Source organism: Poecile atricapillus, chromosome 1 (genome assembly GCF_030490865.1).
Source record: "Poecile atricapillus isolate bPoeAtr1 chromosome 1, bPoeAtr1.hap1, whole genome shotgun sequence".
Classification (NCBI taxonomy): Eukaryota; Metazoa; Chordata; class Aves; order Passeriformes; family Paridae; genus Poecile; species Poecile atricapillus.
In genome coordinates this window covers 104039189-104064273 of record NC_081249.1, presented here as the reverse complement: position 1 = coordinate 104064273, position 25085 = coordinate 104039189, and the positions used below count along the sequence as shown (strand labels likewise).

The following is a 25085-nucleotide window of genomic DNA, read 5'->3' as shown; positions in this document are numbered from 1 at the left end:
AAGTGCTTGGTGGCTTTTACACTCAGTTCCCATTCCCCACCTTGCCAGCCCAGCTAACCCAGCAAGCCCCCTCCCATGGGAATGACAAATTGGCTCCCACATGGTCCACAGTTTCCCCCTGCTTAAAAAACTCCAACACCCTGTGAAAACCCAGGACCATCCACTGACCCATCCCTGAATGGTACCAGGGCACCTTGTCACCCACAGCTGCATGCCTAGAGCCCTTCACACCCATCCTGGGGCAGCTCCTGCCCGTATCTGTGTCTGTGCCTGTGTCCATGCCCATGTCCTTGTGGTGGCAGGACTGTGGCTCTGCCCTTTCTGACACCAACGCTCGCTCCAACTCTTGGGGTATTTTATTGTTACTGTGAGCACCCTGTGCTGCCTACAAGAAGTAAGTGATGTTTTCAGGGTTCAGCGGTGCCTGGATCTCCAGTTTTCGGGCCTTGCTGTCCTTCTCTACAATCTCCAGCCGCAGGGTCGGCCCCTTGGATTTTTCTGTGCTGGAGGAAGACTCCTTTGTGGTTTTCAGCAGCTGCTTGTCAAAATCCTCCACGATGATCCTGAGGGTGCAGCCCCGTGGCAGCAGGTCCTGCTCGTAGGCAGCTGCCAGCTGGTTCACCACACGCCGCTCCACCTGAAGGACAGACCAGATCCTGACAGGAAAACCCTGTGGAAAGCCTCCCATAGAGATGGCCAGTTCCTTCCCACCCTCAGCTTGTGCAAAATCAACCTTTTCTTCATCCTACTTATTTCCTGCCTCTGGAGTGTGGGTGCGCCACTTCTTCCCCCAGACCATGGACATCTCCCCAGAGATGAGGACAGTCAGACTCACAGAGTCAGGAAATCATGGAATGGCTTGGGTTGAAAAGGACTTCTTAAAAATTTGTTAACATTTCGTACCCCACTGCCATGGGCAGGGACACCTTCCACTAGACCAGGTTGCTTCAAGCCATGTCCAACCTGGCCTCCAACACTTCAGGGATGGGGCTGCCATAACTTCTCTGGGCAATCTCTGTCAGACCCTCACCATCCTCAGAGAGAATTTCTGCCCAATCTAACCCTGCCCTCTTGCAGCCACTTCCCCTTAATTTACTACTCCAGGCCCTTGTCTGAAGTCCCTCTCCAGCTGTCTTGGAGCCCTTTTAGGCACTAGAAGGGGCTCTAAAATATCCATGGAGCCTTCTCTTGTTCAGTTTGAACACCTCCAGCTCTCCCAGCCAGTCTTTAGAGCAGAGGGGCTACAGCCCTCAGAGCATCTCCATGACATCCTCTGGATTTGCTCCAGTGACTCCATCTCTCTTTTGATGCCCTTCCAATTCTGGCTGTCCCTGGGCAGTGGGACTGGAGGTGACAACATGAACTTTACCCCAACTTCCCTCCTGCCTTCACCTCGTGTTTGATGGAGCGGGCACCATAGTGAAGGTTGTAGCCATCAGCCAGCACGTCCATGACCTCCCTGTCCCACAGCAGTGTGATGTTGTGCCTTGCCTTGGCCTGCCAGGGGAGAGGGGAGGAAAAGGAAGAAAAATTAGGGATGCTCCCCAGCAAGCCTGGCCCTGGCACCCTTCTCCTTGAGCAGTGAGGATGCTGCACTGGGATGCTGAGAAGGGCTGAGCTCCACTAAGCCAGTGATTCTACAACAAAGGGACCCCAAAATCCCATTTAGCCCCCAGAGAGCTCAGATGTGCAAAGACCAATTAGACAAATGACATCTCTGAAGGCAGCCTGGAGCTCCTCCCTGTTCCAGTCCAAGAGGAACCATCTCTGCTGCTCCCAGAGCTGCCCCCAGCACCCCAAGTTCAACAGCTTGTATGATGATGGTAAAGATATACATCATTGTGTATCTTTACCCCGGGACAGATGCTCCAGCAGGGATTTCTTCTGGAGTTACTCTGAGAAGTCCCTCTAAAGCCATTGATTTATTTTTTACCTTTTTGGCCCAAAAATTGAGCTCCTTGTTGACCAGCTGGATGAGCTCCGAGTGGCAAAAAGGGAGAAAATAGACAATTTCATTGATCCTCCCCAAGAATTCATCCCGTCTGAAGTGAGCCTGCAGGAACAAGGGAGGAGGTCAGCAGGGAGAGGGATGATGACCCTGATGGGAACAGCAGTGAGAGGCACTGCAGGAGCTCCCCAGGGATCATCCCACCTCCCATAGCTCCCAGGAGCCATCCAAGCTCCATACCATGGAGCTGGACAGCATCCTGAGGTGCTTCAGAAACATCTTAAAGAAACTGAAGGGCACGGGGAAGTCACTGCAGACAGGTTTTCCTGACCTTGGGAGAGCAAAGAACCCCCAAATCACACTGCAGCACTTCTGTCCTGGGTCCCCTTCCCACCACATATTGTGGCCCCACTCCAAGAATAAAGAAGCAATGATTTATTTCTGCTGGGCTCTGACCTCTCCAACATTTTTAGTGGGGTAACATCCTTTCTCTCATAGCTAGGAGAGAAACACAGAGAAGGAGTGCTTCTTTTTGTATGGGACCAAAGCTCAGGACACCTGAAACATGAACCATGAAAACACCATCCATACCTTCAAGATGGGGCGAATAACCTTCTCCTTGAACTGCTTGGAAATGGTGATCTTGTCAGCCATCTGGACATCCTCTGGAAGAGAGGTGGATGGGGGGTATCAGTAGGGATAGTGGGACAGTGGCATCACTTCTGTCTGAATGAGCTGGAGCTGAGGGCAAGGAAGGGTCTGGGGGTTACTGCAGGACAGACCTGGGACCTCCACATGTGCCAGCAGTTTGCTTTGGCAGCTTGATGTCCCTGCACTTGGCACTGTGGACAGCAGTTCTGGGTCCTGTGGTGCTCCAGGGGAACGTCCTGTGCTGATGTGGCTCCCCTGAACAGCCAAAGAGCCCTGGCTCTGCCTTTGCTCCCTGCTCTGTGCCTACAGGAGCTTCTCCCAGAGGTTTTGGGAAGCTGAAGTGCCCAGCTGGGCTCCACAGCAGCTGATGACCTGTCACAGAGAGCACACTGGCCCTCTGGGGCTGTGAACACTGGAAGAGCCTACAGTCTCTCCAGCAAACATCAAACTCATGTTCAGGGTGCCTGCAGCACTGCTCAGGCTGCAATCTACTTCCCTCCGCTGACTGCAGATGGAGCCAGGGTCTGTCTGCTCTCAAATCCTGGCTCCCAGCCACTCTGGATGCTTGGCTGCAGCATCACCCCTCTTTCTCCCAGTGTCGTCTTCTTTGTCTTCATCATCCCAGCTCTTCCCACAGCTTCATCCATTCCACACTCATTCGCCTCCATGCGCTGTTTGACAGCAGGGTTCTCACAGCAAGACAGATTCCTGTGCTCTGGATTGGATCCTGGCACACAGGGCAGGACACAGGACACAGACCCACACTGGGTGCTGGGACCCTGCCCCAGCTTTGCAGCCTTGATGAGGATTGCTGTCCCTCACCAGCAGTGGCAGGAGGGGTTCTCAGGCTCTACTGGAGAGGTAGTCTAGGTTGGAAAAGCCCTCTGAGACCATTAAGTCCAAGTGTTCTCCCAGCACTGCTCAGCCCATCACTAAACTGTGTCCCCAGGTTCCACATCCACCACTCCAGTCCCTCCAGGGATGGGAACTCCACCCCTGCTCAGAGCAGTCTGTGCCAGACCTGGACAACACTTTTGGGGAATAAATTTTCGCAATATCCAACCTAAACCTCTCCTGGGATAAATTGAGGCTGTTTCCTCTTGTCCTGTCACTTGTTACCTGGAAGAAGAGAGTGATGCCCACTTGGCTACATTCTCTGTCCAGGCAGCTGTAGGGAGTGAGGGAGGTTTCCCCCTAATGCCCAAAGTGGTGCAGGGTGCTCTGGAATCACCTGATTTAGTTCCAACCCCTCTCTCTCAGGCAGGGATGCCAGTAAGTCCCAGTGTTTTGGCAGAGGAGAGCTGGAAAGGCAGAGAGGCAGAGGAGCTGGCACTGCTACCAGCATTCCCACTTCTCAGGTGTAGTATCTGCTGCCGCCACTGGTAGATGCAGACCCCACTGGGGAAGCTCTTCCTTCCCTTTATCTTCCCATTTATCTGCCTGCCAGGCACTTCAGTGACCTTCTGCCATGGCATCTCCACACTGAGAGCTCAGGAAATGGGCAGGAGCTCCTTGAAACCAAATTGAGGACAACTGTTGTGCCCAAATGCCCTCCCCAGCTCCTCTCCTGCTGCAGCTGTACTGTCCCAGAAATTAAAATTCAATGCTCTCCTCATTGAGCAGAGAAACAAGAAACATTTGGCATTTTCAAATGTTATTCTGGAAAGTTCAGTTGAAGATGTGTTTCGTCCTTTATCCAGCCTGATTGAAGTTTAAGGATTCTGAATTAAGCCAGTGTTGACAACCACTTCTCCAAAGTAAAATGAAGAGACAGGAAGAAAGAAGCTAGAAAATAGATTTGATGCCAAAATCCAATGTTTTTTCCTGCTCCTGTGGAGCTGATGCAGGAATATGGTGTATCTGAGATGGCAAAGACTGTTGGATATCTTGAGAAAGATGTGGCATCCAGACAATTAAGATCATAAAAGGATCTTAAAAACCCCAAAGGAAGTTTTTTAAGACTGATGAGAAAAGGGATGTAGTCACTGTCCATGGCTTCCTGGTTATCCACAGGCACAGCAGCACCTGATGCAAACAGGCTTTCCCTCTGCTCCACAGGACAAACACTGCCTAAAAGGGACAGTCCCTGGTGCTAGCATCACCATTCCTCTGTATATCCTCAGAGTCACCAGCAAAGGCACTGAAGGTTGCACATCAAGTTGTTCGTTTTCAATCTCAAAGACTTTGCTCTCCTCATTCCCCTTTTATTACCTAATTCACATTTTGGGAATTTTTTCTCCAGGAACCTGATAGGTGAGGCCAGGGCTCCCATTCCACAGGGAAGTAAAATTCACTAAGCTCAGTCCCTTTGCAAAGGACTGAGAGGAAACAAAACTTTTCCTTTTTCATATGAGCACCTGAACCAGCCACAGCCTTTTGCAGGAAGCATTTGAAAACACACCAAGAGAAAGAGAAGGGTGAGTTGATAAAGAGAATAATGGAATAATGTAAGAGTTTGGGTTGAGAGGGACCTTAAAGACCAGCCAGTTTCAATCCACTTCCTCTGAAATCCTCGTTATTTGACATTGCATCCTCCAGAGAGAGACTGCCTCTTTAAAGCCCTGTCCAACCTTCCAGCCTTTCTCTTTCTGTACTTACTTGCCTGGAAGTGTTTCAGGCCAGGTTGGATGGGGCTTGGAGCAACCTGGTCTATTGGGAGGTGTCCTGGCCCGTGGCAGGGGGTTGGAATGGGATGGTCTTTAAAGTCCCTTCCAACCCAAACCTTTCTGGGATTTCATGACTTCCTGGCAGAGGAGCATTCCCAAGTCATGTGGACTTGTTAGGACCAGTACAGAGGGGACTGAAGAGTCTGGGTGTGCCCCCCTACCGAGGGATAGCTGAGCTGGTGTCAAAGTTGTGTTAGGAAGGAGGGAGGTTCTTTAGGGATTTGAAGATTAAAACTCCAGTACCTAAGTTTTCTGCGATCCTTTTCTTGCTCATCTCCATGGCCTCCTGCCGGAGCTGCAGTGCATGCTGTGCAATCTCCTCACTGGCCACGTTGGAGGTCATGATGAAGATGGCATCCTTGCAGTCAATGGTCTTCCCCTTCCCATCTGTCAGCCTGCCCTGCAACAACAGCAAGATGACACCAGCCGTGTCAGCAGGTGCTGGAGGACACAGCCAGGAAAAAGAACATGGGTCCCCTTTTTCCCCGGAGTGGATGTAATTTTGAAGGTGGAAGAAAGCAAGGATGAGTTTGGAGAAGTCCTTGTCTCTTCATGAATGGCAGGAACTCCTCCTGTACATGGTTCCAGCCTGCCCCATGCAGGACAGAATTGAGGGAAGCGCTGGGAGATGCCTTACCAGGAGGAGGGTTGGGGAGAGGGAGAGGGAGAGAGGAGGCACTTCTCACTCTCTACAGCTCCCTGACTGGAGGAGGCTGGATCTGGGACAGGGGTCTTGGCTTCCTCAAGGTAACAAAGGACAGGCCTCAGGCACCAGGGAAGGTATAGGTTGGATATCAGGAACTATTTCCTCCCTGAAAGTGTTGTTCAGCCTTGGCAGAGTCTACCCAGGGCAGTGTGGGAGTCCCAATCCCTAGAGGGATTTAAAAGCTGTGGGCATGTGGCATTTAGGCTTAGTGATGGGCTTGGCAGTGCTGAAGGAAGGGTTAGACTTGACGGTCTCAGAGAGGTTTTTCAACCTCAACGAGTCCATGACTGTTTGCCTGCCCATACAGAGCTCCCCAGCCTTTGACCCTCTGCCTACCTCACTGTGATGGTTTTAGGTCTGACACAAGCCCCAGGCTCAGGTCAACACTAGTGCTAACCCTAACCCTGACCCTGACCTGCCTGTGGCTGTGGTTTGGGCTGGGCAGAGCCCACAAATAGCCATGTTATGGCTGTAACAGAGTGACCTGAGTAGCAGAGCTCCTCATTCTTGTGGGATTGATCACCTGGCAAACCAGGGCTGCCCAGCACCACCACTGCTGCAGTGGCATCAACCCTCAGCCTCCCAAACCAATCCAGGAACCTTTCCAAAGCACCAGTGCTCTTGATTAATAATATAAAAAAGAGAGGGAAATAAGGAAAAAACCAGCATCTCCCCAGGCTGTTTCTTTCCTCAATCCATCTCCAACAGCAGAGATCCAGCACAATGACACAAATCCTTGTTGGGCGCTTGAGATTAACATTTGGGTTATTGCCCTGTCAAGTGCCTGGTACAGGAATTGATTTCACATTGAACTGCTACTGTGATGATCTATGCAAGAAAAATGGTGCTATTAATCCTTACAAGAGAAACAAAAAAAACCTTCAAAACCTTCCAGCATGTTGCCCTGAAGTTTGGTGGCCTCTGAGGACAGACTGGGACCTTCAAAATCAACCAGAGTGCAGGAGAATGACTTTGGACAAGGGCCTAGAGTGACAGGAGAAGGGGGAATGGCTTCACACTGCAAGAGGGCAGGATTAGATGGGATATTGGAAAGAAATTCTTCCCTCTGAGGGTGGTGAGGCCCTGGCACAGGTTGCCCAGAGGAGCTGTGGCTGCCCCATCCCTGGAAGTGTTCAAGGCCAGGTTGGATGGGGTTTGGAGCAACCTGGTCTAGTGGAAGGTGTCCCTGCCCATGGCAGAAGGGGTGGACTAGATGAGCTTTTAAGGTCCCTCCCAACATAAACTTCTCCATCTGTCATCCCTCCCACCCCTTACCATCACCTCCTGCATGTCCCTTGTATTGACTCTAACCTAAGATGTGGATTTACCTCATCAAACAGCTGCAGCATGATGGTGAGCACATCAGGGTGGGCTTTGTCCACCTCGTCAAACAGTACCACAGCATTTGGGCACTGCCTCAGCTTTTTGGTGAGCTGTCCACCCTCTTCATGGCCCACATAGCCTGGTGGTGAGCCGATGAATTTCGCGACCTGGGAGGAAGGAACAGGAAAGGTGTTTGGTGATCCATGGACAGTGGGAATGAAGCCCTTCTGGTAGCTCGTCAGGCTGCCACCACTCTTTGCTGCTGACAAAACAAGTTCTATGTTCTTCGTGACACCTATCGCACCCCAGGTATCCCAAAATCTGCTTAATAAGCAATAACTAAGCAAAATAAGGATTTAGCAATTCCCTGCCCAGAGAGCAAACCAGCAGAATCCAAGGAACAGGCACGGGCATGTAGGAAGGCACCAGCTCTGCTTTGCTGTGCAGGGTCTGAGTAACCTGTCCCAGATGACCAAGACCTGTTTTCATCTCTTTTAGCCTTTTTAAGAGCAAGGATTCAAAGGATTAGGAGTGGCAGGTGGTTCTGGTGCAGAATCAAAGCCACAAGTAGGCTTTGTGGGAAGAGGCCTCAAGTAAAACACTTTTCCTATGTCATCACTTCTTGACATGGTGATTTTTAAAAAATGTTTAGAAATTTAGAAGGTTATAAAGAATAGTATTTCTGCCAACTGGAAAGTTTTGGCAAAATGACAATTTTTGACACATAGCTTGGTGCATCTTACATCTACCCGTATCTGAGTGTCATCCAAAGTCAGTCTGTTATCACAGAATCATGGAATGGTTTGGGTTGGAAGGAACAATGTAGTGCCAGCCCTGCTGCCATACACAGGGACACATTCCACTGCACCAGGTTGCTTCAAGCCCCATTCAATCTGGCCTTGAACACTTCCAAGGATGTGGCAGCCACAGCTTCACTGAGCAACCTGTCCCAGTGTTCTACCACTCTCATTGCTAGGACCTTGCTGCTTTCTGGGGAGACAGAGCCCTCCAAAGGGATTTAGGACTCCCTCAGCTCCAGGGATGACCTTGGCAAGGATCGCAGAAAACTTGGCACCTTGGACCTCCCGTGGCACAAGAGCTGGGCAGAAGTTGTGATGGGAGGGCTGGACTTGGCACCACTGTCCTGTATTCTGCTGGATTGTGGCTGAGGCAATGATCCCACACTGGACTTAGTGAAGTTTTGGGGATAAGGGCTTTGGGGTAAGCTGTGCCTGCGGATTTTCATGCACAGGATGATACTCCGGATTCCACCATCTCTTCTCAGCTGCTCTCTCCCCAAGGGCTGACCCCACCCCAAGGGAACTCACAGCACTGGACACATATTGTTAAAGTTTTCCTTGCTCCTTGGTCTCTGTTCCTAATTTGCCTCAATGCCTTGGTTCCAGCCAGGAACAGGGTTAATTTTTGCAGTAGCTAGGAGAAGCAAGGCTTGGACTTAGAGGATATTCTATCTTATGTAATTGCTGGGAGCAGAGGGAAAGGAGTCTTTTCTGGGGAGAATGGGTTCCTTCTGGTCAAATAAGAGTCGCAGAAGGATGTGGAGTAACATGAAGTAGCTGGTTCTGAGCTGGAGGGTGTGACTGGGGGATCCTGGCTGTGGCTGGGTTGTGCCGGTGAGCATTTTGCATGTGAATCAGTCTCTCCCTTTTTTACATACTTTTGATATCAATATCATTGCTTGTTTGTTTTCTTGTCTCATTTCTGTTTCCAGAAAGCCTTTACCTTTTGAGCCTCCAGTTCTCCTCTCCAGCCCATTGCTGTGGGGAGGGATTAGGGGAGGTGGGGAGTGAATGAGTGGCTCCTGGTTTGGAGTGTCTCAGTAGAAGGACTAAATTGGGGAGTAACAATTTACTGAACCATGACACTCAATTAAAGTTGCTTTCTGGCAATTTAATGCACAACTTGGAGCAACTTCTGTTGTTCTGCTGTGCTCCCACCCTGACACACCAAAATTCCCATTTTTTCTGGATCATATTTGAAGTTGCTCCCTTCAGAGCCCATTTACTGACCTCGTGCCTCTCCTGGAACTCCGACATGTCCAGTCTGATGAAACCCTGCAAGAGACTTAGGATGAGATTTGATCAATCTGCTCACTGCCAGAGCTGGAGCAGTACTGACAGCACTGAAATTTTCTAAATAAAATTGATATTTTTGTGGTTCAGCTTTTTAAAAATCAATCAAAAGAAGAATGCAACACTCCTCCACAAAAATCTAGCAAAAATCATAAAGCTGAGGTGAACTAGGCTTGTAGTGATCACCTGAAACAGAGAACAGTGTTAGAGAATTTATAGCTTCCACCCAAGTTTCCCTTTTGCATATGAAAAGCTGATGATTCACTGCAGGTCCTGAATGCTGTGATCATGGAGCTGTAATCCACATCCTAGATGGGAAAGGAAAAGAAGGGAAAGAAAGGGAAGGGGAAGGAAAAGGAATATTTCAGTTGGAAAGGACCTACAATGATCCTCTCATCCAGCTGAGCAAGAAGAAGCCACACCTGAACTTGTCAGCATCATCCTGGACATATGTACATGGCACACACATGGACACCATCACATGGGGATTCCAGAATCAGAGAACAGAATCACTGAACCCTTTGGGTTGGAAAAGCCCTCTGAGACAACAGAGCTCCCTCAGCACTGCCAAGCCCACCACTAACCCATTTCCCCAAGTGCCACATCCACATGTGTTAAATCTCTTCAGGATGGGGACTCCACCACTGCCCTGGACAGCCTTTTCCAGAGCTGAACAGAAAAAAAAATCCCTAATATCCAACCTGAACCTCCCTTGCTGCAATTTGAGGAATTTTCCTCTAGTCCTGTCATTTGTTACCTGGGAAAATAATGGAATCAGAGAATGGTTTGGGTTGGAAGGGACCTTGAGGACTATCCCATTCCAACCCCCCTGCCACGGGCAGGGACACCTTCTACAAGACCAAGTTGCTCCAAGCCCCATTCAACCTGGTTTTGAACACTTTCAGGGATGTGACAGCCACAGGTTCTCTGGGCAAAATATCCCCAGGCAATAATTTCCATGAAAGTTATTCAAGTATCTACAAACTGCCCAAGACAAAGCAAAGTGGAAGAAGTTAACTCTTTCAGATGAAAGGGGGACAGTTCCAGGTTTTCCCTTCTTAATCCATTAGTTCCTGTGAATTGCTGCCCCTCATCAGAGCCTGTGGGAGGTATGACCCCCTCTCATCCCTCATTAGGGAACCAATGGCTGAGCTGGTTCATTACTAGAAAATCCCAGATTCCTGCCGCTATCAAATTAACACAACACTCAGGGTTTAACTGATTTCCCCATTGGATGTCTGGCCATGGAGCAGTTCCACGTGCGGGATTAGGGATGAAGGTGCATGAGATCCAGGATTTATGGCTTCTGGAAAGCATTTATAGGGGCACGAGGAAAAGAAACCAGAATAGCTGTTTTTATAGCATTGGTTCCAGTTTGGTCTTCTTTCTACACATATCACTGCATTGTGTGTCCATTCACTGCTGGAGGATGTGGGAAAGAAGGATTCATCTACACATAGCTCTGCTTGTCTTTCCTTCTTTTCCCTGGCTCCTTGTGGGACAGAGCTAAGTACCTCTTACAGGTCAGCACGGAAGAAAATGTAATGTAACGGATTGGAATGGAATGGAATGGAATGGAAGATGGGTATGGAATGGAATGGATTTGACTGAAATTGAATAGAATTTTGGAATGGAATAGAACAGAGCAGAATAGATTGCAATTGAATGGATTGAAATAATTGAAATGGAATAGAATAGACACCATGGAATAGAATAGATTGGAATAAAACAGAATAGAAAGAACAGAACAGATTAGAAATGAATGGAATGGAATGGAATGGGAGAGGAGAGGAGAGGAGAGGAGAGGAGAGGAGAGGAGAGGAGAGGAGAGGAGAGGAGAGGAGAGGAGAGGAGAGGAGAGGAGAGGAGAGGAGAGGAGAGGAGAGGAGAGGAGAGGAGAGGAGAGGAGAGGAGAGGAGAGGAGAGGAGAGGAGAGGAGAGGAGAGAATAGAATAGAATAGAATAGAATAGAATAGAATAGAATAGAATAGAATAGAATAGAATAGAATAGAATAGAATAGAATAGAATAGAATAGAATAGAATAGAATAGAATAGAATAGAATAGAATAGAATAGAAAAGAAACCACAGACAGCACTGAAGTGTCTTGCAAAACCACCACTCCATGAAATAATTCCAAGCCATCTTCTCTAAAATCTGACCACTGGGTAACAAACTAAATAATTCAAACTGCTTCTGGATACCAGCACTTAAAACTGAGCAGGAAATCAATGTTGCATTGCCACAGTCCATACTGGCAGGATGTAACAAGTGGTGGAGCTGGGGACATGGAAAACAGATTTCTGGAATTTTATCCTTCTAGCTATTTACAGTGATAATAGTAATAGAGGCAAAAAAATATGTTCACAACACAGGATGTCAAAATGAGCAAAATTCAACAGCGAGCACAAATGTTACATCCATTTAAATTTTTACAATTCAAATATTCTGGTGACATAGACAGGAGTATAAACAGTGTCCTGGGCTGATCCCACAGTGTGGGCAGCAGGGTGAAGTGGGGATTTTGCCCCTCTGCTCTGCTCAGGGAAGACCCCACCTGCGGAGCTGTCCCCAGGTCTGAGGTCCAATATCAAAGAGATGTGGAGTTGTTGAAGTGAGTCCAGAGGAGGCCAGGAAGATGCTCCAAGAGCTGGAGCCCCTCTGCTCTAGAGAGAGGCTGGGAGAATTGGGGATATTCAGCCTGGAGAAGCGATAGCTCCCAGAAGATCTTAGAGATCCTTCCAGTGCCTAAGGGGCTCAAGAGAAGAGTATGGAGAGACAGGAGAAGGGGGAACAGCTTCCTACTGACAGAGGGCAGAGAAAGATTGAAAAAAATATTGCTGTGAGGGCAGTGAGGCCCTGGCACACACTGCCTAGAGAAGCTGTGTCTGTCCCATCCCTGCAAGTGTTCAAGGCTAGGTTGGATGTGGCTTGGAGCAACCTGATCTAGTGAAAGGTACCCCTGCATTTGACAGGAGGGGTGGAACTGGATGAGCTTAAAACGCCCTTCCAACCCAGGCCTTTCTGTGACTCCATGACCTTCACAGGTCCCTGTCTCAGGGCAGCACAGCCATGCAATGACCCTCCCTGCACCCCTGTACTGCCAGCAGAATGCTGGGATGAGCTATTACCTTTTTGATGTCCTTATGGATGTACTTGGCTGTTTGCTTGGCCAGCTCTGTTTTACCTGTTCCGGAGAGGGAAAGAAAAAACTTGCATTAAACCAGGTCTGTCCATCTTCCGCCTGTTCATCAGCTCTGCTAACTTCCTGCAACCAATACATGTATTTTCCTTGGGAAGTGGGTACTGCTGCTTTATCTCCAGGATCACACTCACTGGGGTTCCCAGCCTGGGCAGGGTGAACAGATGCATTGGAATAGCGGCATCTCTGCATTGGCTCCTTCAGCTTTAATTGATTCTCACATGATGGGAACAAAGCTCTTGATTTTTTCCACAAAAAGATGTGGATAGATCAGAGTTGTGCTATATTGGATGGATCAGATTTTTGCTGTATTTACCCTCGATATTCCAAGTTCCTTGTGCAATGCCTTTTAATCTCCAAATAAGGAATTTCAAGGAAATGGGGCATTTTTTCTTTGCTTTATATAAGATGATGGTCAAAAAAATCTGGGATTAAAACCAATCAGTAATGGAGCAAATCCATCCTGATGAGGGTGAATACGTGCACCAGCTCATGACAGGCCATTCCCAGCCCATCCATCTGGGGAAAAACTTCCATTACAGAGGCAGTTTTACTAAAATGTGGGTGCCAGAAAACTTCTCTTCCCTGCTGCTACCCCCCAGCATGACACTGCCAGCTTTGTCAGGTTGGTCAGGGGAAGGATTGGGCTGATTCTGGCTCCTGGGGTGACCAGTTGAGGTGAAGCCTGTCACTTTTCCAGAGGATGGATGCTCTGAGGGTTCACACTTGTCCCTCGCAAACCTGTCAGCAGTGCACTGCACATGGATCCCTGTGGGATTTACTTGCACACTGAAAAATCAATGAGCAGGGACAGAATTAACTGTTCTAAAGAAAAAAAACACATGTTTTAAAAGCAAATTAGGTTAAAAAGTACATTCTTACTGGAGTATTGTACGTCTGTCCACAGCTGTATTTCAGGGACAACAGATCTGGTGGGTCAGATCAGCAAATCACCAAAAAAAGAGCTACAAATATGGGAATTCATGGGATGTGCTCTGCTCCACCTGAGAAATCTCTGTCAAAATTTTGCATTTGATTTCAGTTTGAGCTTTGCTGACTTTACACGATGCTGGATCAGGGCTCCTAAAGTGTAAGGATGCAAGAATCTACGTTTCTTATAAAAAAGAAAAAAGAAGGGAAGGGAAAGGAAGGTGCGGGAAGGGAAGGGGAGGGGAGGGGAGGACAGGAGACTCGAGGAGAGGAGACTCGAGGAGATTCGAGGAGAGGAGAGGGAGAGGGAGAGGGAGGGGGAGAGGGAGAGGGAAAAGGGGAAGGGGAAGGGGAAGGGGAAGGGGAAGGAGAAGGAGAAGGAGAAGGAGAAGGAGAAGGAGAAGGAGAAGGAGAAGGAAAAGGAAAAGGAAAGGGAAAAGGAAAAGGAAAAGGAAAAGGAAAAGGAAAAGGAAAAGGAAAAGGAAAAGGAAAAGGAAAAGGAAAAGGAAAAGGAAAAGGAAAAGGAAAAGGAAAAGGAAAAGGAAAAGGAAAAGGAAAAGGAAAAGGAAAAGGAAAAGGAAAAGGAAACCCCCCATTAAAGGCCATGGGATTGGAAGAGCCAACAATTTACATCCCTGAGTCTTCAGGTCTGCTGTAGCAGGGCAATGAAGTATCAAAAATATTTTATCCTGGTTTTATACAGCTTTATAGCAACTTATTTGGAGTTAATGCTTGGCCTGGCACTGTTCTGTGGCAGGAGCATGGTCTCACCTGTGCCCCTTTAACCCTTCCAGCACTGGAAATCAGCACATTCTTGAGCCCTCTGGGAGGCAGTGGAGGCAGGAGAAGCCCTGAGGTTGTTCCAAATGTCACAGATCAGTTACTTTGAAGCTGTTTTGTTGGGTTTTTTTCCACAACTAAAAGTCATTTGGACTATTTCATGAACTGATCAGCTGTCATGTGGCATTTGATTGGGCTGGAGGACAAATCTTATCGGTGTCAATAAAATCCTGTCATTCCAAAGCAATCTGTGCCCACAGGAACAGACAAGCAGAGATTCAGTTTGCAGGCAGCAAATTTCCACTATTATCCCACCATTCCCACTGGAATAGAGGGGTTTTCACTTGAAAATGGTTAAAGTAATACTTTTACTCTGCAAACTGTCCCTTTTTGAGACTTGGAGCGGGGGTGTCCTCTGGAATAACTCAGCATGAGGCTGGATGTGGCTGTGTGTGCTGGTGTCCAGCTGTGGTCACCCTGCTGGATGACGGGTGACTCACTGATAGATGACAGTGTGTTTAGCTGGTATTTTGTTCAGACCCTGCAGCCCTGCAGCAGCTTCCACCCCCTCTCCTCAGGGCTCTCTGTCCCCCTCCGTCACCACAACCCAAATGTTACCTATTCCAGATGATCCCAAGAAAAGAAACACCAGTGGGTGCTCCTCATCATACCAGCCATTTTCCTTCCTTCGAATTGCTGCATTTGAAGACAATGAAAACAAAAAAGAGGGGGGGAAGCATATAAATCAATGCCACAAAGCAAGTGTAATTATCACTAAGTATACGCTATGTTTTACTGCTCTCTACCCACTCCCAGTCCTCCCTGCCATTAGTGCTCTCTAATTTGATTAGCCAGTCAAGGCCCCAGAGACACCTAATAAGGTTAGCATGGATTTGGAAAGCTGCCCAGAGCAGATTTCGGATAAAGTTTTCCAGGATGTGCACTCAGCGTTGCCAGGGAGACGGCAGACAGGGGGGGACAAGGATGGATGGATGGACAGAGGGATGGAGAGGCACTCTGCCTCGCCAGCTCCCAAGTGCAACCTTTCTGTGAGGAAAAAACAGCAGTTTTGAAGAGGCTTATAGGTTATTTCTGGCATGGAATGGGAAGAGGGAGGTGGCTGAAGGTCACAAACACTCTGAATTGGTGCAAAGATTGGGAGAAGAGTGGTGATTATCTCAGTGCCTCTCTAGACAGCAGCATCCAGGTGCATCCTGGGTGGAATACCAGTGGAAAATTTTACAAAAGGCAAGAGTCCTGATTGCCTCCCAAACTCCAGTCAGACCAACACAGCCCTTTCTCAGGACAGACATGGATCTGCTGTGCAGAGTGGGTGATGGCTCCTACCCCCATAGGTGCCCACAGCTTCCCAAGGTGCTCTTCAGCCCCCCAGAGCAGCCTCAGCCTCTGTGAGTGTGCTCACCAAACCAGTAACATCACTGCACTGGGCTTATTTTTAGGAGGAGGAACTGCTTTTGAGGTCAAAAGATCAAATCTCATCTTCTGCTGGCTGGATCTGGTCTCCGGAACACAGAAGTGATTCCCCTGGATCAGACCAGCTTCTAGTTCAATGTGAGAGATTATCTGACATCCCAGACTTTCTGCTTTAGCCACAGTATTTCAATCCAGCCTGTATTACAGCTCTTACACAGAGTTAATCTTTCCCTATGAAATCTTGTAAGGTTTCTTGTAAGAGTGAACATGCACTGTACAGACTCAGGACCCCTCAGACCCAGCAAGATCTCATGACTGGTGCACAGCACTCTCAGATCCTGCCAACCCCAAAATGTGGCACATTAGGCAGCAGTGGATAAAAATGGCAAGATGTCCAAAAATTGTAGCTGACAGGAATTTGAAGTTAGCAGGGGAAAATAGCAGCACTGGAGGTGGGATGAGCAGCAGGAAAATGCTGGGAGAGCTGTGACTTAAAGCTCTTGGAATGCTGCTGCACACAGGCATGGCAAAGCTTGGCCTCTGCTGCCTTTCAGTGGTGTCCACAGCAAAAGCAGGAATAAAGCCAAGAAAAAAATAAATCCACTTCTCTTTGTGACCCTTCTCTTTTGTCACCCTCATCTCCTTCTGGCCACTACCCTGGGTCTCAGCCTCTGTCCTTGCACCTCAGTCCTGTGTCTTCCTTGAACAAGGCACTGGCTGGCTCTGTGGGGAGCTGTGGGTTTGTTTTCTTCCCTGAGCTGTGAGGAGACCAAGACAGTGGCTTTTAAAATTGCAGAATTCTTAAATTCAATGTCAAAGTCCAGTCCATAAAACCCTTTTCTTGATGGGGTATAGTAAACAGAAAACACCTAAGAAAAGGCATCCTAGGCATGGCATGCTAAGAGTTCTTCCTGCAGGGGAGAGCAAACTGACATGGGAAATATATAGTGCCATTTTGCACTGAAAAAGATTTGTATATAAAAATATTTAAACAATATTTCTATTTTGCATATAAAAATAGATGGAATGTCACAGCCTACAGCTTGACACAGAAAGGCTGCCTGTGCCAGCAGGCACACACTGGGAAGATGTTAAACAGCAGTAGTTCAAGTGAGATATTCCAGCAGCTGGAGTGTATAGATGCATGGAGGGGTCTCACGGCAATTTGGAGCTGCAAGACCTGTATGAAGCTGAGCTCCTCAGAGTCCATGCTTGTATTCCAGGAGACCCAGATAGCATGGGAGCCAGCAGATCCAGTGAGGATTAGGAAAACAAGAGCAAAGCCTTACTGCAAGAACAAATCAATGAGCTGAGGTTAATGATGAGGGGTATGAGGAGTGACCTGACCAGAGTCATTAAGGATCTCCCCAAGAAGGCACTGAACTTGCTCAGCTACAGAGAAAATGAAGGTGCTCCAGGGGCTGAAGCAACAGGATCAAACTACAAATAAAGCAGAACAGTTTTAATAACGAGGGTGATTAACCACTGCAGCCACTTAGGAAGAGAGTGGAACTGAATTCCTAATCCCTGTAAAGTCTTCAGGAAAAGCCAGAAGGGCTTCCCAAAAGGCAGTGGTAGCTTAGGACGAAGATAAATGACTGCATCGCTGTCCGAGTATCAGAAAAATCCCCAATTTAACCTTAAATCCAAGGCATGCAGAATCATGTAATTGTAGAAGGATGTGGGTTGGAAGGGATCATCAGTTCCAACTCGTTCAGAAATGGGACTGAGTGCTGGGATTGTGCATTTAGTGGGAGCTGGACCTCAGTGGTGCAAGAACTTGCCATTCTGTGCCCAGACACAGGCAGATGCATTACCTGTCCTCCTGGCCATGCCAATGAATCCTGACTCCTGCCAAGGCTTAATTATCTTGGGAACAAGCCCAGATGCAGCACTGGCTGGTGCCTGGCTATGTCTCACCCTGCCTGGGCATATCATCACGACAGACCAGCTTGACTGTGGCCAGAAATCTGGTTCTGTTCAAAGTCCTGGGCAAAGCCTGGTGGGAATCCCGTCCTCCCCTTCAGCTGCTCACTGGCCATGTCATCCCTGGAAACAGCCACCACAGGAGATGTAGAGGAGAAAATGCTCTGCCACTGGCAGGGAGGTGCAGAGAAGAGTCTCTGCTGCATCTCTGTGTGCCCTTCCCTTGTTGCACATGTTCCTTCTCAACCCTTTACAGCAGTGAACACGTAGGGTGGGGAAATTTCATAAAAATTGATGGGGACTAACACAACTGCTGATAATTCCTGCAACTATCTCAGCTAAAATAACAATGGTAAGAAAAGTAATAAACTTCTGCTTTGGGGCACGGAGTGACCACTCACAGGGTCAAGAACATTCAGGGTCCAAAGACAGTGGGGTTAAGTGCTGCCTTCTTCCCCTTCCCTCTGCAGCAGGATGCCAGAGTTCATGGATAAATACTCAAAGCAACTCCAGGGATATAAAGCACCCCTTAAAAAACTACCACAAAGTTAGAGCTTGAGATTCAGCATGTGATCTCTGTCGGAAGATGCTAAGCATCATATTTAGGAAGAAATTCTTCCCTATGAGGCTAGTGAGGCAATGGCACAGGTTGCCAATGGAAGTTGTGCCTGGAAGACCAGGCTGGAGCAACCTGGTCTAGTGGAAGGTGTCCTGTCCACATTACGGGGATTGGAATGACATGGGCTTTAAGGCTTCTTCTAACCCAAACTGTTCCATGGTCTCTAGTCAGCAGCTTAGTCAGATCAACAGAATGATAAGGTGTCAATGCTTTTCTACAAGCAGCCTTAAAATGATGACCTATTCCAGCACACAGCACTCTTGAGGTTTGGAAAAACTTAAAAAATCTGGATATCCCTAGGGAAGGGACACCACTCCCTAGGGTCCACCACTGGGGCTGGAGGAAACTCTCTTAGGCTGTCCAGTGCAGTATTCAGCTTCAGCAGTAGGAACAGAAGCCCCATCCCAGGCCAGAGCAGAACATCAGTGTCAGTTCCAAGGATGAAAATTTCAGCGAAGAAAGCCAGAGAAATACTCTTCTCCTTGGAGTATGCACTCCCAAAGCAGCTGCTGGACACGCTGACCGCTCTTCATTGTCACCCAAGCATGAAATCCATGCTCTGCCTCTGGGAAAGCTGCCCCCTTCCTTCCTCCTGGCAGAAATGAATAAATAAATAAATAAATACCAGGAGGGAGGTCACACTGCTGTGCTGAAATCTCATTATGACATTCAGCCCCAATGTCCAAAACAAGAGCCTGATGGTGATGACGCTGGGGCCTTCTTCTGCAGAGCTGTTTCTGACATTGCTGCCGTGCTCTTGCTTTATTTTGTCCATCTGTAACGGTGTGACTGCAGCCCTGTGTCTCCAAGAGGCCCTTCAGCCCGCTATTGAACTGATAAATTCACTGTATTACTTTACACAAATCAATACCCCAGCAGTTATCAGCACTTGATGTGACTGAAATTGGTTTCAGCCAATTTGTGAGTGTAATAAATGTCCATTTATCAAATCAATTCATTCTGTGGGGCTCCTCGGCCCATCCGGGTTTGGGGTACTGCAGGGTGAAGGCTCTGGGGCCAAACCCACCGTGGGATCATTGCCTCCATCCAGATTCTGCATTAATGCTCCAGGGTCTGCAGCATTCCCAAAGAAGCTCTCTTCCAGCCCTGCTGCTGGTGGCTCAGGATTATGGAACCCCAAATTAGACCAACGCCGTGTCCTTGTAAAATTTCACCTGACCGACAGGCAGCAACACACACCAAACAACAGCCCTCATAAAGGATCCTATATTGGCCAAAATAACCCCAGTTTCCTTTGAACCAGAGCAGAATGATAGTCCTGCTCATCCATTTTCCTACAGTTTTGAAACACTGACTGATTTCAACATTATAGCTGCTCAAAATTGGGAATTTTATCATTAAAACATAGATTTTTCTGTACTACCCTTTCTTCAAAATCTCTGAAAAATAAACACTTTTCCTTCCTTGCTCCTTATTCAGCTTCAGGAAGAGCTGTAACAGACTGCTTCAACCCTCAAGATTTATTCCCCCTGAAAGGGGGAAGTGGCAGGTTTGAACCACCCTACTTCTAAGTGAGCACTGACCAGCAAACATTGCATATCCATATAAAAAAGGTATTCTTTACCTGCCATAATATTTAGGATATTAGACCACAAACCAAATACACATACATATATATTTGGGAAAAATGCCTCCTTTAGCTTATAACCTCAGAGAGGAGATGTTGCTGATCCCCTTTGCCTCCACATCTTCCAGTGAAAAGGCAAAGCAGCCCTAACCAGCTCCAGAGCACAGACATTTAATGGAAGTGCCTGGAAACACAACCCTAAGCCTTTTAGCTGCTCATTTGTATGTACCAGTTAGAGAATCCCAGCAGTTCCTGAGATGGCAGAAATGACCTGCCTGTTTCTGATGTCAGGAGATGGAATATTTAATGCGGATTTTGTTAAGATGAACTGAACATCTAAACCTGTCGAGGGGAGTGGCCAAGCTGCCTCCCACCATCACCCAGTCAGTCACTGGTAGAAATCTTGTATGCTGGGAGATGCCCAGTTACCATCAGTTAACCATCATCCACCTTCTCCCAGTCCTGTCCTGTTCCACATAGCAGAAAAGAGTGCTGCAGGGCTTCGATATATCCTATGGAGGCAATGGGGAAGGATTTTCCCTATGTGGCAGTGATGCCAGGCTGTGGGGGCTGTGCCTGCAGTGGGCTCCCCACCAGCATTCCTGGTGCATCCCCTTGCAGGAGGTTGCTGGGATAACAGCTGGACTTGGTGATCTTAGAGGGTTTTTCTGAATGATTCCATAATTCTGTGATTCCATTCTATCCCCATCACTCCAGACCTTGTGCTTCTAACCCCAGATCACACGTTCCCTTTGTATTCCTGGCTAAGCCCCTCTGGAGACTGTTTGGATCATGCACCGAGTGACGGATTAAATCCAATTATTCAATTAAGGCACCAGTTATAAATTAAACATATCAGCCAGGCTCGGTGGCTCTGAAGATGTGGCATGTGGCAGATCTGCTCACCAGCACATGGCAGTGGCAAGGGCAGAGTGGAGGGATGTAGGGACCACAAAGCAGCAGGAAAACCAGCTGGGCACAAAATAAATAGCAAAGATAGAGAGGAAGTGCTTGAGAGAGAAAGTCCTGCCTCAAAATTCATCCTTCTGGACAGAAAACTAAAAGAAAAGAAAATGAAAAGAAAAACCAGGCAGAAGGGAAGGGAGGAGGGGACAGAGTCTCCCACTATCTTTTGGTCCAATATCCCAAGGCTGCAGGGGTATCAAGCACATTCCCTATAATTCAATAAGAAAAACCTCCATAAAGGCAAGGACGTTAATGCGCAGAAACGCCACCTGTGTCAGGAACAGGCACTGACCATTAATCACAGCTCCCCAATTAGCCGGGGCTGCTGCCCCCAGGCACAGCCGCCCTCTGAACACACAGGGTGGCTGTTGTTTTTGCAGGAGTGTAGACTCCTTCCCAGCTCCTTCCCGGTTCCTTTGCAGCTCCCAGCCCACACTGGGCTCCTCTTTGTAAACTAAAGGCAATGGGTTTCTGTTTCTGCCAGCATGTTCCTTGTGGTTCTGCCCTGCTCTCAACAGCTCTTATTTTGCTGTCCCATTTTCAGGCATTAACTGGGATGCACGGATGGGTCAGGAATGATTGACAGGATCCAGAGGCTTTGGACTGGCAAATCAAACCCAGCCCAGATTGCTGGAGCTTTGATTTCACAGAATCACAGAACGGTTTGTGTTGGGAGAGTTTCAAGCTCATCTCATTCCAACCCTCTGCTATGGTCCACTAGACCACGGTGTTCCAAGCCCCATCCAACCTGGCTTTAAACACTTCCACAGATGGGGCATCCACTGTGAATTCCCCAACAGCCTTGCAGACCTGCCTGGAAGCAGCGTCAGATCAAGGCTTGAGGGAACAGCTTGTCTTCCCTGTGGAACAGGTATGGGAGGGCAGAGTCAGCAGCATGTGAAGGGTCCTACCTCCCCCCACTGTGGCTATGGCATTCTCCTGACCAATGATGTGCTCTTTTAGCCGCTGTTCCAGTGGGAATCTCCGCCGTTCCTCCACTTCCCTCCTGCGCTGCTCCTCCTGGAACTGTGGAGGGAAGAAAACATAGGGATCAGAGGCTTTAATGGAGCATTGGGTCAGTACACAGAAGTCAGAGCCCTATATGGGGACCTCTCTGACATGGAGCCAGAGCATCCCCAGGTCACATGCAGTTTGGTCTGGATGCACCAGCTTTAGCAGGAGGAAATTTCTGGATCTGTCACAGATAGAAGTTGGGGTAAGTGGGAATGGGGATCCTGCAGATGGGAAACCAGACCCTGTGCTACCACTGTACTGGTGACAGAGAGGGAACAATGGCACTGCTCAACAGCTCTTAACCATTACGTGCTGTTTGGGAAATAAAGCCATGACTGTTCTACCTAGATTTGTCTTCCTAGCCTCCAACCATTTCCTGTTCAGACTCCAACCAGATCCTGCAGGGATGGCAGAGTATCACCATGCCTTACATCCAAGAGCTGGAGAGGGACTTTGGACACAGACATGGAGTGACAGGAGAAGGGGGAATGGCTTCCCATTGACAGAGGGCAAGGTTCGATGGGATATTGGGAAGAAATTCTTCCCTGTGAGGGTGGTAAGGCCCTGGCACAGACTGCTCAGAGCAGCTGTGGCTGCCCCATCCCAGGCAGTGTCCAAGGCCAGGCTGGATGGGGCTTGGACCAACTTGGTCTAGTGGAAGGTGTCCCTACCCATGGCAGGGGGTTGAAATTAGGTGAGCTATAAAGTCCCTTCCAATCCAAAAACTGTGATTCTAAGATCTTTAGAAAGTGCTGCTGAGCACCCCTTCCTGCCACAAGCTATGCTTGGCCATTCCCCACTGAGACTATTTCCTCGGGAAGATTTCATCCCCCAAAGCCAGACTCATATCAAGACAGAACACAAAGAGTCCATGGTATTTGCCAAGTGAGTAACTGCACCCATAGAACAGCCCTTGTCATTGAACCTGCCTCACTAAGGAGAAACACCCTCTAACAAAGCCAGAAGGCAGGTGCCAAAGCTGCAGCAGGGTCCAGCTGCTGGAGCCAGAGTGGATAACCCCCAGCCAGGCTGCTGACATCTCCTGGGCTAGCAATGATTCTGACAGAAGTTTAAAAATAATAAATAGCAAACAATCCAATTTTGGCCAGTGCTATCAGTCTCACGTGTAACAGAGATGCCATCAGCCCTGATCCTCACACAGAGCAATAACTTCCCTGCAGATCCCAGTGGAGCAGCTCTGGGACAGACATCCTGACTGTGCTGATCCCCCCAGTGCTGGGTACGACCTCACCATACATGTGTCTGTCTGTAGGATCCTGACAAATCTTTTCTCTCTCCCTCCCCTCTGGCCTTTTGGAAGGTGCAAGGATGTGATCAGTGATGTTAGGACACCTAATGACTCCTGTGGGTTTATGGAGAGTGGGTAAGATGTACAGGAAGAGAAGGAAGGGATACCCCTCCTCTTAAATTCCCTCTCCCTCCTGCTTTGGAAAACTGACACAGTACAAGTCCCGGGTAGGAAGGAAGTCCCTTTCATGGGTAGAAGACCCGTGTTACAGCTTTTTCCATGCTGTCCCACTACCATTTTCTGCTCAGGATTTGTTCTGGAGAGCCCTGCACTCATGCCAGCTCCTCAGTAGGCCTGAAGTGCTAACAGCTCCTAGCTGGGTCATGCAGCTAGCCTGGAGCATCCTGATCATCTGCCTTAGCTCACACTGTACAGGGGACACTGGGACAAGAACACCCACCAAGAAAAACATATTTTAGATCCATCTGTGACAAAACCTCCAAGAAAAAGCCCATAAGACACAAACTTCCACTCCTCTCTCATCTGTTCCCCTCTCCATACACATACAGCTGTTCCCACCTCCTTGCTTTGCGGTGTGCAGTGGTGTTGGTGGGGAGTGTGTCCTCACCCTGTGGTAGCTGATCTTCCATTGTCCTGATGACACTTGTCTGGCTCAGCATCAGCACTTAAATGGAGCACAATGGTGCCACCTGCTCGGAGAGCAATGCAGGGAGCAGTGCTCTGCTCTTATGTTGGAGGAAACCAGACTTCTGCACTCTGGGTTTCTGCACTGGATTAAGAGGTTCTCCTGATGCAGGGCCAAAATCATCAGAAATCTTCACTTATAAAAAGAGAAGGACTCACTCTGTGCTTTGTCAGGTGATAACAGCTGTCTGCCTGTCACTGGGGTGGGCATGGCAGTCATGGAGTCACAGAAAGGTGATCTTAAGAAACCATATAGACCATCCCATTCCAACCCCTTAGCCACACATAGGGATACCTTCCACTAGACCTAGTTGCTCCAAGCCCCATCCAACCTGGCCTTGAACACTTCCAGGGATGGGGCAGCTATAGTTTCTCTGCACAATCTGTGTCAGAGCCTCACCACTATCACAGGGAAGAATTTCTTCACAATATCCCATCAAACCCTGCACTCTGGCAGGGTGAAACCATTCCCTCTTGTCCTGTCCCCCCAGGTCCCTGTCCAAAGTCTCTCTCCAGCTCTCTTAGAGCCTCTTTAGGCACTGGCAGGGGCTCTAAGGTCTCCCTGAAAATTTCCCTTCTCCAGGCTGAACACCCCCAACTCTCCCAACCTGTCTCCAGAGCAGAGGGGCTCCAGCCCTTGAAGCATCTCCATGGTCTCCTCTGGATTTGCTCCAGCAGCTCTACGTCCTTCTGACGTTGGGAGCCCCAGGGCTGGAGGCAACTCTATAGGTGGCATCTCACCTGAGTGGAGCAGAGGGACAGAATCCCCACCTCACCTGCTGCCCGCACTGTGGATCAGACCAACACACAGGGGGGCTTCTGGACTGCCAGCACATGTTGTTTTAAGGAAGTAAAGTGGAGAATAAAATAACGGAAGTCTTTAAGAGCAGGAGGGGTAGAATTATCCGCTGGGTAAATGCTCTCTTGAGCCCAGCACCAATAAGGAAATCTGCCCTGAACAGTCTGAAACTTGCCTTGGTTTTTATGTTTAAGTAATAGCTGGAGGAGAGAAAGGAAATATATCTCTGGAGCTGCTCCTGAGGAAGATGATTGTACTTGTATATAAACCACCAGACTGCCAAGCCAGCCTGTGATGAATATTCAGTTGGGGGGGAACTGGTGCTCCCGGGGTTTCATCCTCCCCAGCAGCCGCATTCCACCGAGAGTCTTTGAGAATTTATTGCTCATTTTAATCACTGCTAGAGAATGAATAGGCAGAACTATTATGGGATGGACATATCCCATAGATTTTATTTACATATCCTTGTGACAGAATAACAAGGAGT

The 25085-nt window shown here is 48.4% G+C and overlaps 1 protein-coding gene across 1 annotated transcript in view; it reads right to left on the bottom strand.

Annotated features, from left to right (window-relative positions):
* Positions 1-275: 275 nt before the first annotated feature.
* The window catches only part of CLPB (ClpB family mitochondrial disaggregase), a 74352-nt gene continuing 49542 nt past the window's right edge, over positions 276-25085 (bottom strand). The window contains exons 7-16 of the mRNA XM_058851520.1: positions 21743-21857; positions 14917-14994; positions 12518-12573; positions 9325-9369; positions 7300-7461; positions 5509-5665; positions 2540-2613; positions 1934-2053; positions 1393-1497; positions 276-637 (exon numbers count right to left, since the gene is read on the bottom strand). Of these exons, the coding sequence (XP_058707503.1) occupies positions 386-637; positions 1393-1497; positions 1934-2053; positions 2540-2613; positions 5509-5665; positions 7300-7461; positions 9325-9369; positions 12518-12573; positions 14917-14994; positions 21743-21857 (1164 nt within the window). The 3' untranslated portion in view covers positions 276-385. The remainder of the gene's footprint in view (positions 638-1392; positions 1498-1933; positions 2054-2539; positions 2614-5508; positions 5666-7299; positions 7462-9324; positions 9370-12517; positions 12574-14916; positions 14995-21742; positions 21858-25085) is intronic.